The 14,504-nt window shown below is 45.0% G+C and overlaps 1 protein-coding gene across 2 annotated transcripts in view; it reads right to left on the bottom strand.

Moving 5' to 3' along the window:
• Window positions 1-627: 627 nt before the first annotated feature.
• SLC35D2 (solute carrier family 35 member D2) overlaps window positions 628-14,504 on the bottom strand; it is a 70,211-nt gene continuing 56,334 nt past the window's right edge. The window contains exons 10-13 of one of the 2 annotated variants that reach the window (XR_004249872.2): window positions 11,248-11,326; window positions 9,177-9,259; window positions 8,174-8,518; window positions 628-2,091 (exon numbers count right to left, since the gene is read on the bottom strand). Coding sequence is in view for 1 of the 2 variants with exons in the window: in XM_032164604.2 (XP_032020495.1) it covers window positions 8,419-8,518; window positions 9,177-9,259; window positions 11,248-11,326 (262 nt within the window). In the remaining variant the exon portion in view is untranslated. Of the gene's footprint in view, window positions 2,092-7,886; window positions 8,519-9,176; window positions 9,260-11,247; window positions 11,327-14,504 lie in introns of those variants that run through there. The other variant, XM_032164604.2, reaches the window with a different exon arrangement.

Below are 14,504 nucleotides of genomic sequence, written 5' to 3' on the forward strand. Positions count from 1 at the left end.
CCCAGCAGTCTGATCCAATTAAATTCTGGCAGGGGTAGTTATTGAGGCCAGTCTTTGAGGTCTGTTATGACTCCATGAAAGCTCTTCTTTACTGTCTCTTTCCCTTTTTCTCCATGGTGAACCAGTTGGACTGTGATTTAGCTTGTTGTTCTTAATTAAGAGAGGCATCATCTTCAAGAGTCTCTTAGACATGCATTTTCCCCACATTCTGCTTCAAATAAAGTCAGTTCCTTTAAGGAGTGCCCTGGAGCTCTTTTTTCTCATGGACTTTGTGTTAATTTGGACAACTGCCATGTTTAAGGGCACACAGCCCCCATGGGACCACCCTCACTTCTGATACTAGCTGCAAGTTTGAGGAGTTCTCAAAAACAGCCTCAGTTTTGATCATTTGGTAGGACTCATAGACCTCACAGAAAGCTGTTATACTTGTGGCTAGTTTATTATGAGGAAAGAATACAGATTAAAATGAGCCAAGAAAAGCATTGGATTGGACAGTGTGTGGGGAAGTGCCAAATGTAGAGCTTCCATTGTCTTCTCTCACAGAATCAAGACACATCATTACCTGTCCAGCAACAATGTGTGACAATATGCATGGAGCATTGCCAACCCGGGAAACTCAATCAAGCCTCAGTGTTCAGAGTTTTTATTAGGGCTTCATTACATAAACTTCACTGATTGCCCACATGGCTGATCTCTATCTCCAGACCTGCCAGGTATCACCCAAAGCCTTCACCCTTAACCACACTGTTGGTCTTTCTGGTGTAGCTAGCCCCCATCTGAAATCACATTATTAGACTATCTAATGTAACCCAAGGTCCCCAGGCAAACAGAGACACTCCACTTTAGCATCATATTCCAAGAAGCTTAGGGCAAAGACCAGACATCTTTTTGCACAAGATTAAATTCTTTACTGCACAGGCTGCGTCTTCCCTGGGCAGCCTCTCTGAGCCACTCCTCTGGGTGCTGGACAGGGTGGTGGCCTCTGGCCTTGTCAGATCATCTCTCCCCAGTGTGGAACAGCCTTCCAAGTGAGCTGGGGCAAGGGTAATGGGGACCCCAGTATTTGTGGCCTGCTGTATTTGAGGTAGAGCCTGCATCTAATGGATAGGGGGTTGGTAGAGAGAGCCCTAGCCCCTTAGCTGCACTCACCAGGAATTGAGCATCTCTGGCTGGGCACGGTGGTTCACACCTGTAATCACAGCACTTTGGGAGGCCAAGGCAGGAGGATCACTTGAGGCCAGCCTAGGCAACATGAAAGATCCCATCTCTACTAAAAATACAAAAATTAGCCAGGTGTAACAGTGTGTCCCTGTGGTCTTAGCTACTTAGGAGGCTGAGGAGGGCAGATCACTTGAGCCTGGGAGGCAGTGGTTGCAGTGAGCTGAGATAATGCCACTGTACTCCTGCCTGGGCAACAGAGCCAGACCCTGTCTTTAAAAAAAAAAGATTTTAAAAAATAAAGATACAAGCATGTGTATGTTCACTGCAGCACTATTCACAATAGCAAAAACATGGAATCAACCCAAACGCCCATCTATGATAGACTGGATAAAGAAAACATGGTACATACACACCACAGAATACTATGCAGCCATCAAAAGGAACGAGATCATGTCCATTGCAGGGACATGGATGGAGCTAGAAGCCATTATCCTCAGCAAACTGACACAGGAACAGAAAACCAAACACTGCATGTTTTCATTTATAAGTGGGAGTTGAACAATGAGAATACATGGACACAGGGACGGGAACAACACACACTGGGGCCTGTTAGGGGGGTGGGGGGAGGGGGAGCATCAGGATAAATAGCTAATGCATGTGGGGCTTAATACCTAGGTGATAGGTTGATAGGTGCAGCAAACCACCATGGCACACATTTATCTATGTAACCAACCTGCACATCCTGCACATTTATCCCAGAACTTAAAATTAAATTCAATTAAATTTTTAAAAAATAGCATCTTCAACTTAGATAGGATGAGAAATTCTGGTGGTCTGCTCCTCCCAGTTGGATCTAGTTCCCCAGGAACTGAGAAGAGAATGACCCCTTTTTGGCTATGCCCATCTGAGGCAGAGCTGCCACCAGCCGAGCTGGGAGAAGGAAAAGAGAGTGGTGGGGTCAATTCTCAAATGCCACAGCCGCCTATTGTTCTTACCAAGTGTTAGTAGGTTTACCTGAATCAATGTGTCCTCATTTGCCCTTATAATTTATGTCTGGAGACTGTAATTACTTGTCTTTTTATAGTTTTTGCCAGCTTTCCTTGTTTCACAGAAGAATGAGTCCACAGGACTCCTCACGCTGCCATCTGACCTTTTCATAGACTTTTTTTTAAAAGACAAGGTCTTACTCTGTCACCCAGCCTGAAGTGCGGTGGTGCAATCATGGCTTACTGCAGCCTCAACCTCCCAAGGTCAAGCTATCCTCCCACCTCAGCCTCCTAAGTAGGTGGGACTAGAGGCATGCACCACCATGCCTGGCTAATGTTTGTACTTTATGGTAGAGATGGGGGTCTCACTATGTTGCCCAGGCTGGTCTCAAACTCCTGGGTTCAAGCAATCCGCCTGCCTTGGCCTCGCAAAATGCTAGGATTACAGATATGAGCTACTGTGCCCAGCCTTCACAGACTTTTTTTTTTTTTTTTTTGAGACGGAATCTTGCTCTGTTGCCCAGGCTGGAGTGCAGTGGCACGATCTCAGCTCACTGCAAGCTCCACCTTGTGGGTTCACGCCATTCTCCTGCCTCAGCCTCCCGAGTAGCTGGGACTACAGGCGCCCGCCACCATGCCCAGCTAATTTTTTGTATTTTTAGTAGAGACAGGGTTTCACCATGTTAGCCAGGATGGTCTCCATCTCCTGACCTTGTGATCCACCTGCCTCGGCCTCCCAAAGTGCTGGGATTACAGGTGTGAGCCACTGCACCTGGCTAGATCCTTATTTTTCTTTTATGCCATGGACTGCAATGGCAGTCTAGTCACAGCCTCCTTCTTTGAATAATATTTTTAAATGCACAAAATTAAATACATAGAATTATAAAGGAAATCAATTACCAAAAACCAGATATACACGATTTTTTAATGTGATGTACTAAAAATATGCCTCTTTATGAATATATTAAATAACAAGAACTAATGGAGAGTCTAACAACTAGTAAATGACAAGTAGGGCATAAATGGTTTTTCTGTGAAACCCATAATGCAATATGAAAATATCTTTAATTCTATTGGTAACAAAGTTACAGGTACAGCTAATACTACTGTGGTTTCTCCTACATTCAAATGGAAAGAAATGCTAAATGTTGGTTAGAAGTTAGGGAAAATCCAGATGTATTCTTTCCCCAGCTATGTGCACCAGCTCACTAAATCTTGTCCATGAACTCCAGGTTAACAATCCCTGCTACTTAAAGGATGGTCCAGGCCGGGCACGGTGGCTCACAACTGTAATCTCAGCACTTTGGGAGACTGAGGCAGGTGGATCATTTGAGGTCAGGAGTTCAAGACCAGCCTGGCCAACATGGTGAAACCCCATCTCTACTAAAAAATTAGCCAGGCGTGGTGGCACATGCCTGTAATCCCAGCTACTCAGGAGGCTGAGGCAGGAGAATCCCTTGAACCCGGGAGGCAGAGATCATGCCACTGCACTCCAGCCTGGGCGACACAGCAAGACTCCATCTCAAAAAAAAAGGGGGGGCGGAGGGGGAATATGGTCTGGACCAACAGCCTGGGGTGGCTGGTGCTTTTCAAATCCTCTGGGATAAATGCAGGTTCTAATTCAGTGAATGTACCCTGACAGTCTGCATTTCTAAGAGGCCCCAAGTTAGCAATGCCACTTCTGGTGAAGGGACCATAAATTGCAGACAAAAGCCTTAGGGCTTATCCTGGGGACGACTTTAACCTGGAGGTGCCTTTTTTGTGTGTGTGCCTGAGGGCACAAAAAATATATATATTTAACCCTTCTCTAAACTAGGTCCTATTATTTAATCAACCTCAGCTGTGAAAAAACTCCAACGCTTGAGATATACTTAATATATATATAAAGTATTAAAACAGGCCAGGCGTGGTGGCTCACACCTGTAATCCCAGCACTTTGGGAGGCTGAGGCGGGTGGATCATGAGGTCAGGAGATCGAGACCATCCTGGCTAACACAGTGAAACCCCGTCTCTACTAAAAATACAAAAAATTAGCCGGGCGTGGTGGCGGGCACCTGTAGTCCCAGCTACTCAGGAGACTGAGGCAGGAGAATGGTGTGAACCCGGGAGGCGGAGCTTGCAGTGAGCTGAGATCACGCCACTGCATTCCAGCCTGGAAGACAGAGCAAGACTCCCTCTTAAAAAAAAAAAAGTATTAAAACAGCAGGAAACAGTCCAAGTTAACAAATGGTGTAACTGCTATTTGTAGTACCATGGCAAGAAGTGTGCAAAATATCAAGGTAAGTAAACTAATGTTTGTGTCCCATCCACTAGTGGTTTTTACAATGTTTTTACCAGGAAAAATTATATCTGGAGACCTGGGTCACTGGACCTACATTTTTTCTTCAGCCTCGATGGGGTTTGCAGAGCCTTTCCATACCACTTCTCCACCTCCAGCACCCCCAGCTAGCCTTAGTTCAAAAGCCTGATTGGAGCTTCCTTCAACCTCCCTCCTCCCTTAAACCCAAGTTCTTTAGCTGTACAGCAAACATTTCAACTTTCAACCCAGCTCCTAGGGCTGCTGGGCTGCTCTTAGGGTGCCCTCTGCTGGCCACATATGGAAGCAGGTGTAAAAGTCTTACAACACATCTTTAAGAATTCCAAGAATAAAAATTAAAGATTAAAAAAAAAATTGGAAGAAAGAATTAGTTTTTGTTTGTTTTGCTTAGCATCTTTGGTCTCTGGGATTCAAAAAGTATGTTGATGCAACAGGAGGTAGTTAACAAAAGTTTGGATGGCCGGGTACAGTGGCTCAAGCCTGTAATCCTAGCACTTTGGGAGGCCGAGGCAGGTGTATCACCTGAGGCCAGGAGTTCGAGACCAAACTGGCCAACTGGTGAAACCCAGTCGCTACTAAAAATACAAAAAAAAAAAAAAAATTAGCCAGGCGTGGTGGTGTAAGCCTATGATCCCAGCTACTTGGGAGGCTGAGACACGAGAATCACTTGAACCTGGGAGTTCGAGATTGTAGTGAGCCGAGATCATGCCACTGCACTCCAGCCTGGGAGACAGAGCAAGACCTTATCTCAAAAAAAAAAGTCTGGGAGCTCCAAGTTTACAATCCAGAAGCCTTTTAATTATTTTATCTTACTATTTGTGTTTGTAGACACAGAATCTTGCCATGTTGCCATGCCCAGCCCTCCAGAAGCCTCTTTAAAGCACATTGAAGGCTGGGCACAGTGGCTCACACCTGTAATCCCTACACTTTAGGAGGCCAAGGTAGGAGGATCACTTGAGCTTGCGAGTTCGAGATCAGCCTGGGCAACAGGGCAAGAGTCCGTCTCTACAAAACCTATTTAAAATTAGGCAGGCTAATTTTTTAGTAGTGGTCCCAGCTCCTTGGGAGGCTGAGGTGGGAGGATCGCTTGAGCCTGGAAGGTGGAGACTGCAGTGAGCTGAGATCATGCAACTGCACTACAGCCTGGGAGACAGAGTGAGACTCTGTCTCAAAAATAATAATAATAAAATAAATTAAATATAAAAGCATATTGAAACAGTAAAGAACTCCTACAACTCAACAACAATAAAACAAACAACTTGATTAAGAAATGGGCAATGGACTTGAATAGACATTTGTTTAAGAAGATAAACAAATGGCCAACAAGTACATGAAAAAATGCTCAACACCACTCATCAATTAATTAGGGAAATACAAATCAAAACCAAAACACAGCCAGGCAAGTGAGCCTGTAGTCCCAGCTACTCCAGAGGCTGAGGCAGCAGGATCACTTGTGCCCAGGGCTGCAGACCATCCTGGGCAACATAGTGAGACCCCCATCTCTAAAAACAAAATAAAATAAAAATAAATTATTTTTTAAAACATCCATTATGATGGCTACTAGTAAAAATGAAACATAAAATCACAAATGTTATTGAGGTTGTGGAGAAATTGGAAACCTTGATGGCGGGAATGTAAAATGGTGCAGCCACTATAGGAAACAGCATAGCAGGTCCTCAAAAAATTAAAAATAGAATGACCACAGGATCCAGCTATTCCACTTCTAGGCTTATATCTAAAAAAATTGAAAGCAGAGTCTTGAAGACATATTTGTACACCCATATTAATAGCAGCATTATTCATAATAGCCAAGTGGTGGAAGCAAGCCGAGTGTCCATCAGCAGATGACTAGATAAACAGAATGTAGCAAATCCACACCACACATTCAGATGTAAGGAAGGACACTCTGCATGCTACAACACGGACGAACATTGGTGATATGATGCTAAGTGAATAAACCTGTCACAAAAACACAAATACTATATGATTCTACTTATATAAGGTATCTTGAAAAGTCAAACTCAAGAAGAGAGTAGAATGGGGGTTGCCAGGGGCCGGAGGGATGGGGAAATGGGGAGTTCTTGTTTCATGGGTACAGAGTTTCGGTTTTGCAAGATGAAAAAGTTCTGGAGGTAGGTTGCACAATCAGTACGCTTACTCCTACTGGACTGTATACACTTAAAAATGGTTAGGATGGTAAATTCTGTTATTTTACCACAATTAAAAAAAAATTTTTTTTGAGACAAGTTCTCACCCTGTCACTGAGGCTGGAGTGCAGTGGTGTGACCACAGCTCACTGCAGCCTCAACCTCCCACGCTCAAGCAATCCTCCTACCTCAGCCTCTCCAGTAGCTGGGATCAGAGGTGCGTGCCATCACGCCTGGCTAATTTTTTTTGTAGAGATGATGTTTCACCACGTTGCCCAGGCTGGCCTCAAACTCCTGGGTTCAAGCGATTCTCCTACCTCAGCCTCCCAGTGTTGGGATTACAGGTGTGAGCCACCGCGCCCAGCCACATAAAAATCCACACAATGATTCCTTCCTGTGCTGGCCTGCTCCAGATCTGGCTCAGCTTCTCGAAACTCAGAAAGTTGCAGCTCGCAAGGATTTAGAGATCTAGTTGAATTTTACAGATTAAAATACTACAGGCCATGACGGGCAAAGTGACTTGGGAAAGGTCTCCCTAGTTGAATAGTAGAGACAAGATTAGTTAGTCTGGCTCCTGACTCCCAGACTGTGGCTCTATCCCACACTCCAATTCCAGTGGGGACACCCATTTCCACACAGGGAGGGAAAAGGCACCCTATCCATTCGGGCCTCCTTCCCATACACCAGGAGTTGGAGGTAGGCAAGCATGTGAGGAAATGCACCTGTGGTAAAAGCTCCTGAACAAACCTGGAGGGAGATGAGAAGAAGCAAACAGGTGAGCGCTTAAATGCTAACAGGATTGGCCGGGCGCAGTGGCTCACGCCTGTGATCCCAGCACTTTAGGAGGCCAAGGTGGGCAGATCACCTGAGGTCAGGAGTTCAAGACTAGCCTGGCCAACATGACAGCCAAACCTCGTCTCTACTAAAAATACGAAGATTAGCAGGGCGTGGTGGCAGATGCCTGTAATCCCAGCTACTCGGGAGGCTGAAGCAAGAGAATCACTTGAACCCGGGTGGCAGAGGCTGCAGTGAGCCGAGATTGCACCACTGCACTCCAGCCTGGGGGATAGTGAGACTCTGTCTCAAAAAAAAAAAAAAAAGCTAACGGGATAAAGTCTGAGTATTTTTTTTCCCGTTGAGTTATTTTGTAGCTTTCCCCAACCTCAATTCATAAAGGAGTTTGGAATTGTCCCTTCAAGGTGACACATTCTGTTACATTGTGAATGACGGACACTGTTTTCTGCCTCCAATAATATCACATGATGAGGCATACACAGAAATGATTTTTTCTTTACTTTGATGATTAGGAAAATATACCAACATAGCTTTCATCAAAGCTAACAAATAACTTTACTGGCAGTTAACTAATTTTATTAGAATAAAGGCATGTCTGTTTAAACTGAAACAACCGGCCCTTTGATTTGAATGGGACCTTGGGAATCACTGCCAAGGTGCTGATCAGAAAAGAGTCACCATTACATCAACCTCCTCCCCAGCACACGGCACAGAGATGCCACGAAGGCCCCACAAGTCCCTAGAAGAGCAGCTCGGGCTCCACCTACCGAGTCCCAGTGGCTTATTTCCAAAAGATTTGCTTTCCACCGGTAAGGTGTGGCCCAAGTACATTTCTTGAGACTGCCATTGGCTCATCGTGCATGCATATGAGGTAGTTCTCTTTGCATTTTGCAGATGCTCTCACTTGCCTAGGGGGTGGATGTCACGAATCTGAAACCTCTGGCTTCACATTCCTACTGGGAATGCCCCCCATCCCCCAGTCACAAGTCAGTCTCCAATCCTGCCGCAGACTCTAGCTCTTCAAATCCAAACGGATGTTTTCTTCATCCACAGGTTTAGGTTTTAACTGGCTGCTCAGTGTTAAAAAGGAATATCTCAAGCCCCCTGCCATGCTGAAAGGAGGAAAAAACAGTGAAAATAAATGACTGGGAATTTCACAGGGGCTCCAGCAGCAGTTGCTGGCGTTTTTATCAATACACCTGCTTCATGCGGAGGGAATTATTCCAATATCTGTGTTTCTCCTCAAGTTTGTGGATTGCTTGATGAGAATTTCCTTTCTTATTTACAAGTCTTTGGAGGCAGAAAAAGAGTCATCAAATCTAATGCAGAACCTCAGAGAAAAAATAAGCACTTGGTTTCTACTGAATAAACTACATACCCTTAGCCTTAAATAGTATCGCACTGCTGAGACCCCAAATGCCTTTCAAAGCTGGCTTAGTCCACACCCCCTGCATGCCGAGCCTAGTAGGCACAAGGTTAACACCCTCCACTTTATAGGAGGAGGGCAGAGAACGCAGGGGCCTGCTGTAAGGAAGACAGGTAAGTTAAATTCCGATCCCAGCCCTGCAAACTGTCGTCACACGTGTCCCCGTGGATCTGCATGATGCTGAACCCAGTGATGAAGTAAAATTATCTTAGAAATTAGAATGTCAAAATGCCTCCTGGCTTAACATGAAAGACTTCTCTACGCTCTTTTGCTTATTACATATTAATCAAACTATTTAAGGTTCTTGTCTTCCCAAAGCGAGTCCATTAAAAATTCCCACTCACCAAATATTTAACCCTACAAAGTTTAACAAAGAGAAAATGTAGTCTCCACCGATTAACATCCCAATGTAGGCAACGCATACATTCTGCAGAAAAAGAGAGAGGATTCGTCATTTTCAAGGTAAAATGTTTAGGGGAAAATATAAATAGTAAAACCTGAAACTAGACATTTTAGTTACTTTGCATAGAGACTTGTACATAGGGATATTCACAGGTGGTTGAACAAAATGAAAACCATTACAGGCCAGGAATGATGGCTCACGCCTGTAATCCCAATACTTTGGGAGGCCAAAGTCAAAGGATCACTTGAGCCCAGGAGTTTAAGACCAGCCTGGGCAACATAGTGAGATCCCATCGCTACAAAAATTTTTTTAAAAGTAGCCGGGCATGGTGGCACATGTCTGTAATCCCAGCTACTCCACAGGAACTGAAGTGGGAGGACTGCTTGAGCCCAGGAGGTCAAGGCTGCAGTGAGCTACATGCCACTGTACTCCAGCCTGGGCAACAGAGCAAGACCCTGCCTCAGAAAAATAAATAAATAAGCCATTACATATGGGGCTTACTAAATAAATGCAGTAAATTATGGTATGATAACAACAGAAAATTGCATTATTCTCTCCCCTGTTCCAGTTGGCATGCAGGCAAAAGAGGAAGAATGGGGCTGTTATCAGCTTGCCAGATCCTATCTCTTTACTATCATTGGGTAGTGAGGTTTTCTGGTTTTTTTTTTTTTTTTTTGGAGACAGAGTCTCGCTCCGTTGCCCAGGCTGGAGTGCAATGGCACAATCTTGGCTCACTGCAAATTTTGCCTCCCAGGTTCAAGAGATTCTCCGGTCCAGCCTCCCAAGAAGCTGGGACTACAGGGCGCCCACCACCACGCCTGGCCCATTTTTTTATTTTTAGTAGAGATGGGGTTTCGCCATATTGGCCAGGCTGGTCTCTAATTCCTGACCTCAGGTAATCCGCCTGCCTCAGCCTCTCGAAGTGCTGGGATTACAGGCATAAGCCACTGTGCCTAGCCTTTCTTTTCTTTTTTTTTTTTTAACCTTGGGCTCCCACACTACACTGCAATCTGTGGACACACCAGGGCCAAGTAGTGAGTTAATTATCTTGATCATAAACTTGAGCAGAGTGGAGACAGTCAATAAATTCCAGGCCGTGCTCTGCCCAGTGCATTCTAGGAGACCTCTGGGCACCCAGGGGACAGGTGAACTCTTGAAGCAGGCAGTGTTTTCACACACTCTAGGGCTTCATGTGAATAGAAAAATGAAGCAATTATGGAATAGAATCCAGAACACCTCTCCCCCATTCATTCACGTGCACGTGTGTGTATTCAGATGCATCCACACACGCAAACACCCACACACCAACCCACCAGCTCATGACCTCATCACACAGCACATACATCCACTTCTCAGTGGGCAGGTTCTCCCAGAAAACCAAATTATGGATCACAAGGTATCTTACTAATCATTGATACCTGGATTTTTTTTTTTTTTTAGCTTTTTACTTCATTTTCCCAGACCCACCCCCTCCGAGCCATCCCCAACTTAAAAGTTATAATTTGTCTCTCCTTTATAAATTAGCAATCTGTCCCTCTATTCTATGCAATAGATTAGAATAAGTAAGACGGGGCCGGGCTCGGTGGCTCACACCTGTAATCCCAGCACTTTGGGAGGCCGAGGTGGGTGGATCACGAGGCCAGGAGTTCAAGACCAGCCTGGCCAACATGGTGAAACCTAGTCTCTACCAAAAATATAAAAAATTAGCCGGGTGTGGTGGCAGGCGCCTGTAATCCCAGCTACTCAGGAGGCTGAGGCAGGAGAACCGCTTGAACTAGGGAGGTGGAGGTTGCAGTGAGCCAAGATCGTGCCACTGAACTTCAGCCTGGACAACAGAACCAGACTCTGTCTCAAAAAAAAAAGAAGATGAGATCACACAAGCCCAGCTAAAAAGGTCACAGCCCTCGTTCTTACACCACCAACAACAACAAAATCAAACCCGGCCTCCAACAGAAAATCTGGATTTCCATTCCTTGACTCAGTTGTTCCCTTCCAAGTTTCCATCCACTCACCTTGATGGCTCCAACCACTGCTGTCGTCAGGGCTGAATTGTAATAGCTGCACAGAACCGTGGAGTACATCAGCAGAAACCTGTGACAAGGAAGCAGACACTGGGGTGTGCGCCTCACTACGCTGGGTAATAACGAATAGGTTAAGGCCAGCGGTGACCCCCACACAAGCACTTTAAGCAAAGAAAAAAGAAACACATATCATAAAGGTTTTGTAACCCACACCTTAAGATATCTTGCTATTGGTCTTATGACAGGAAAATGGTCCAGCTGTGAATTAGCTAAACCTTCTACTTAAGGTATCCTTCTCATTTTCTCTGTACATTTCCCATGAACGTTTCCACAACATGGGGGTAAGGAGAACAAGGTTTAATGACCTGAAATCTCTCATTTGTCAGCCTGTTAAATGAAGTTAAGAATTGGAGTTTTTAATCCTCTGTGCCTCAGAATTGCCTGCTGCACTTTTTTTTTTGGTAGGGATGGAGTCTCGCTCTGTCGCCCAGGCTGGAGTGCAGTGGTGCAATCTCGGCTCACTGCAACCTCCACCTCCTAGGTTCCAGCAATTCTTCTGCCTCAGCCTTCCAAGTAGCTGGGACTACAGGCTCATGCCGCCATGCCCAGCTACTTTTTTTTTTGTATTTTAGTAGAGATGGGGTTTCACCATGTTGCCCAGGCTGGTCTCGAACTCGAGCTAAGGCAATCCGCCCGCCTTGGCCTCCCAAAGTGCTAGGATTACAGGCGTGAGCCACCGTGCCTGGCCCGCCTGCTGCACTTCCAACACACAATGAACGATGCCTGGCAGAGGTTCTACTTCACACGGTTTGAGGTGAGGCCCTGACCGTGCATGATATGAAAGATCCTCAGGTGATTCTGACCTGCAGCCAGAGCAGAGGACCTCTGGAGTCGGAAGAGAAAATCAGCTGAGCGATTGCTGCCTTCGGACAGAGGAGATTAAAATAGACTCCACATGTGGATAATGCTCCTGTACCTGTTACCAAAGTTAACTCAGGGACTTAACATGACCGTAGGTATTGATACTTACTTGCCAATAAAATGACTACAGCCTTGTGAACGAGCGCCAGACAAGAAAACACATACACAGGTAAAGAATGCCAAATCCAGTCAGGTAAAGAATGAGCTAATTCCAGTCAAGCACTGATGGAAATTAGCTGCAACCTCACCTAAGCTGCAACTCAGATCAGATGATGGAATGTTGAAAGGGATTACAAACTGGCTGAGAAAGAAACATAGAAGGTACAAGGAGAGCACAAGATGTGTGATATTTGAAAAGCTAAATCCCAGGTCAGGCTCGGCATGGTGGCTCACGCCCATAATCCCAGCACCTTAGGAGGCAGAGGTGGGTGAATCACCTGAGGTCAGGAGTTCGAGACCAGCCTGGCCAACATGGCGAAACCCTGTCTCTACTAAAAATACAAAAATTAGCCAGGCGTGGTGGCACATGCCTGTAATCCCAGCTACTCGGGAGGATGAGGCAGGAGAATTGCTTGAACCCAGGAGGCGGAGCTGAGATCGTACCACTGCACTCCAGCCTGGGTGACAGGGCGAAACTCCATTTCAATTAATTAATTAGTTAATTAGTCCCAGGTTAAAGGCAGGAGCTTGGATTCACCATTGACAGAGAGAAGTGAACTCAACTCTAGCAAAGGGTTCAGTGCACCTGCGCTTGGGTAAGCACAGAATTTATTTAATTCTAGAATCCTGCTAGAATTTAACACTCGGTTTTTGTCCTAGGCTCAAATCTCTGGTGGAGATCACGGTCACAAACCTTCAACACGATAACCTCTGTTGGCCTGAGTGTGTTTATTACTAGAGGTGGTAGAGTGAAAAAAATCAGAATATCAACCCTTACAAGTTGAAGAATAAACAATTTCAAACTTAAATTTTGTAATATTTGGAATACTGTGTGCATTGTAATTAAAACAATTCGAAAAGTTAAAGAAACTCTGTGGTTCTAATTTGAAATACATAATTGATATTAGACTTGCAATTTTAATTTGAAAGAAGAGCGTCGAAGTCTGCATCAGGATTTGAATGTTTTTTAAGAAGCTGATTTACCCCATTTCTAAATTTGGTTTATTAGATTTCAAAGAGTTGCTTAAGTACAGAAAGCAATCTACTAGCTTTGTTAATTGGCCTCGGGTTGGAATTGCTGAAGAAAAAGTAGGCAGCTCCCATTTGTAAGAACAGTTGAAACTGCTTAAATTCTTTTAATTCACTAAGTTGTAAATAGAACTGATTTACAGTACATTGTTTAGGGGATTTTAATCAGCTAAACTTGAGTTAATAAGCCATTTATCAAGTAATGAAAGTAAATGTTCTTTTATAGAAAAATTGTTAGCCTTCTAAATAAGGCAATAATATTTGTAAGTTGAACTTTAAGGCTTAAGAAAAAATCTAAGTTTCGGCCAGGTGTGGTGGCTCACGCCTGTAATCACAGCAGTTTGGGAGGCCAAGGCAGGCAGATCACAACCTGGCCAATGGTGAAACCTGTCTCTAAAAAAAAAAAAAATTATTGGCATGGTGGCTGTAACCACTACCGGGGTTGGAGAGAGCTGCACAGCAGCGGGAGCACAGCACAGGGCCCAGCCCAAAGCAGGGGCAGAGAGGCACTTCCTGCAGGCCGCCTATGCACCAGCGCAGCCTTAAACCAAGGACAGCATGGATGTTCTTTATTTCCACTTTTGCTTTAAAATTCCAACTCCAGGGTTCCAATCATGCAACATTTTCTCCATCCTACATTTTTTTTCTTAAAAAAGGGTGGGGGGGAACCTCATCTCTTGACAAGGTCTGGCTATATTACCCAGGCCGGACATGAATGCCTGGGTTCAAGTGATCATCCTGCCTGTCTTCCAAGTAGCTGGGACTACAGACGTGTGTCATCACACCCAGCTCCATCTTAGTGAAACCACCTCAGCCTGCATTCAGAATCAGAAGACATCACGGATCTAAGATCCCAGCACCCATCTATCATGAGTGTGGGTGACTAGGACATCACTCACCAGCTGGGCTGAGCCAGGGGAGGAGAATCCCTCGCTAACATTCTGGAGTGAGCCTCAATGAGCAGCCATCCTCCTTAGCAGCAGACGGCGGCTAGACAGAAGGGCTGCACTTCTTTTTTCTTTTTCTTTTTTTTTTTTTTTTCGGTTTTTAAAGACGGAGTCTCACTCTTTCGCCCAGGCTGGAGTGCAGTGGTGTGATCATGGTTCACTGTAGCCTCCACCTCCCAGGCTCAAGCAATC

The sequence above is a fragment of the Hylobates moloch genome, unplaced genomic scaffold, assembly GCF_009828535.3.
Source record: "Hylobates moloch isolate HMO894 unplaced genomic scaffold, HMol_V3 SCAFFOLD_10, whole genome shotgun sequence".
NCBI lineage: Eukaryota > Metazoa > Chordata > Mammalia > Primates > Hylobatidae > Hylobates > Hylobates moloch.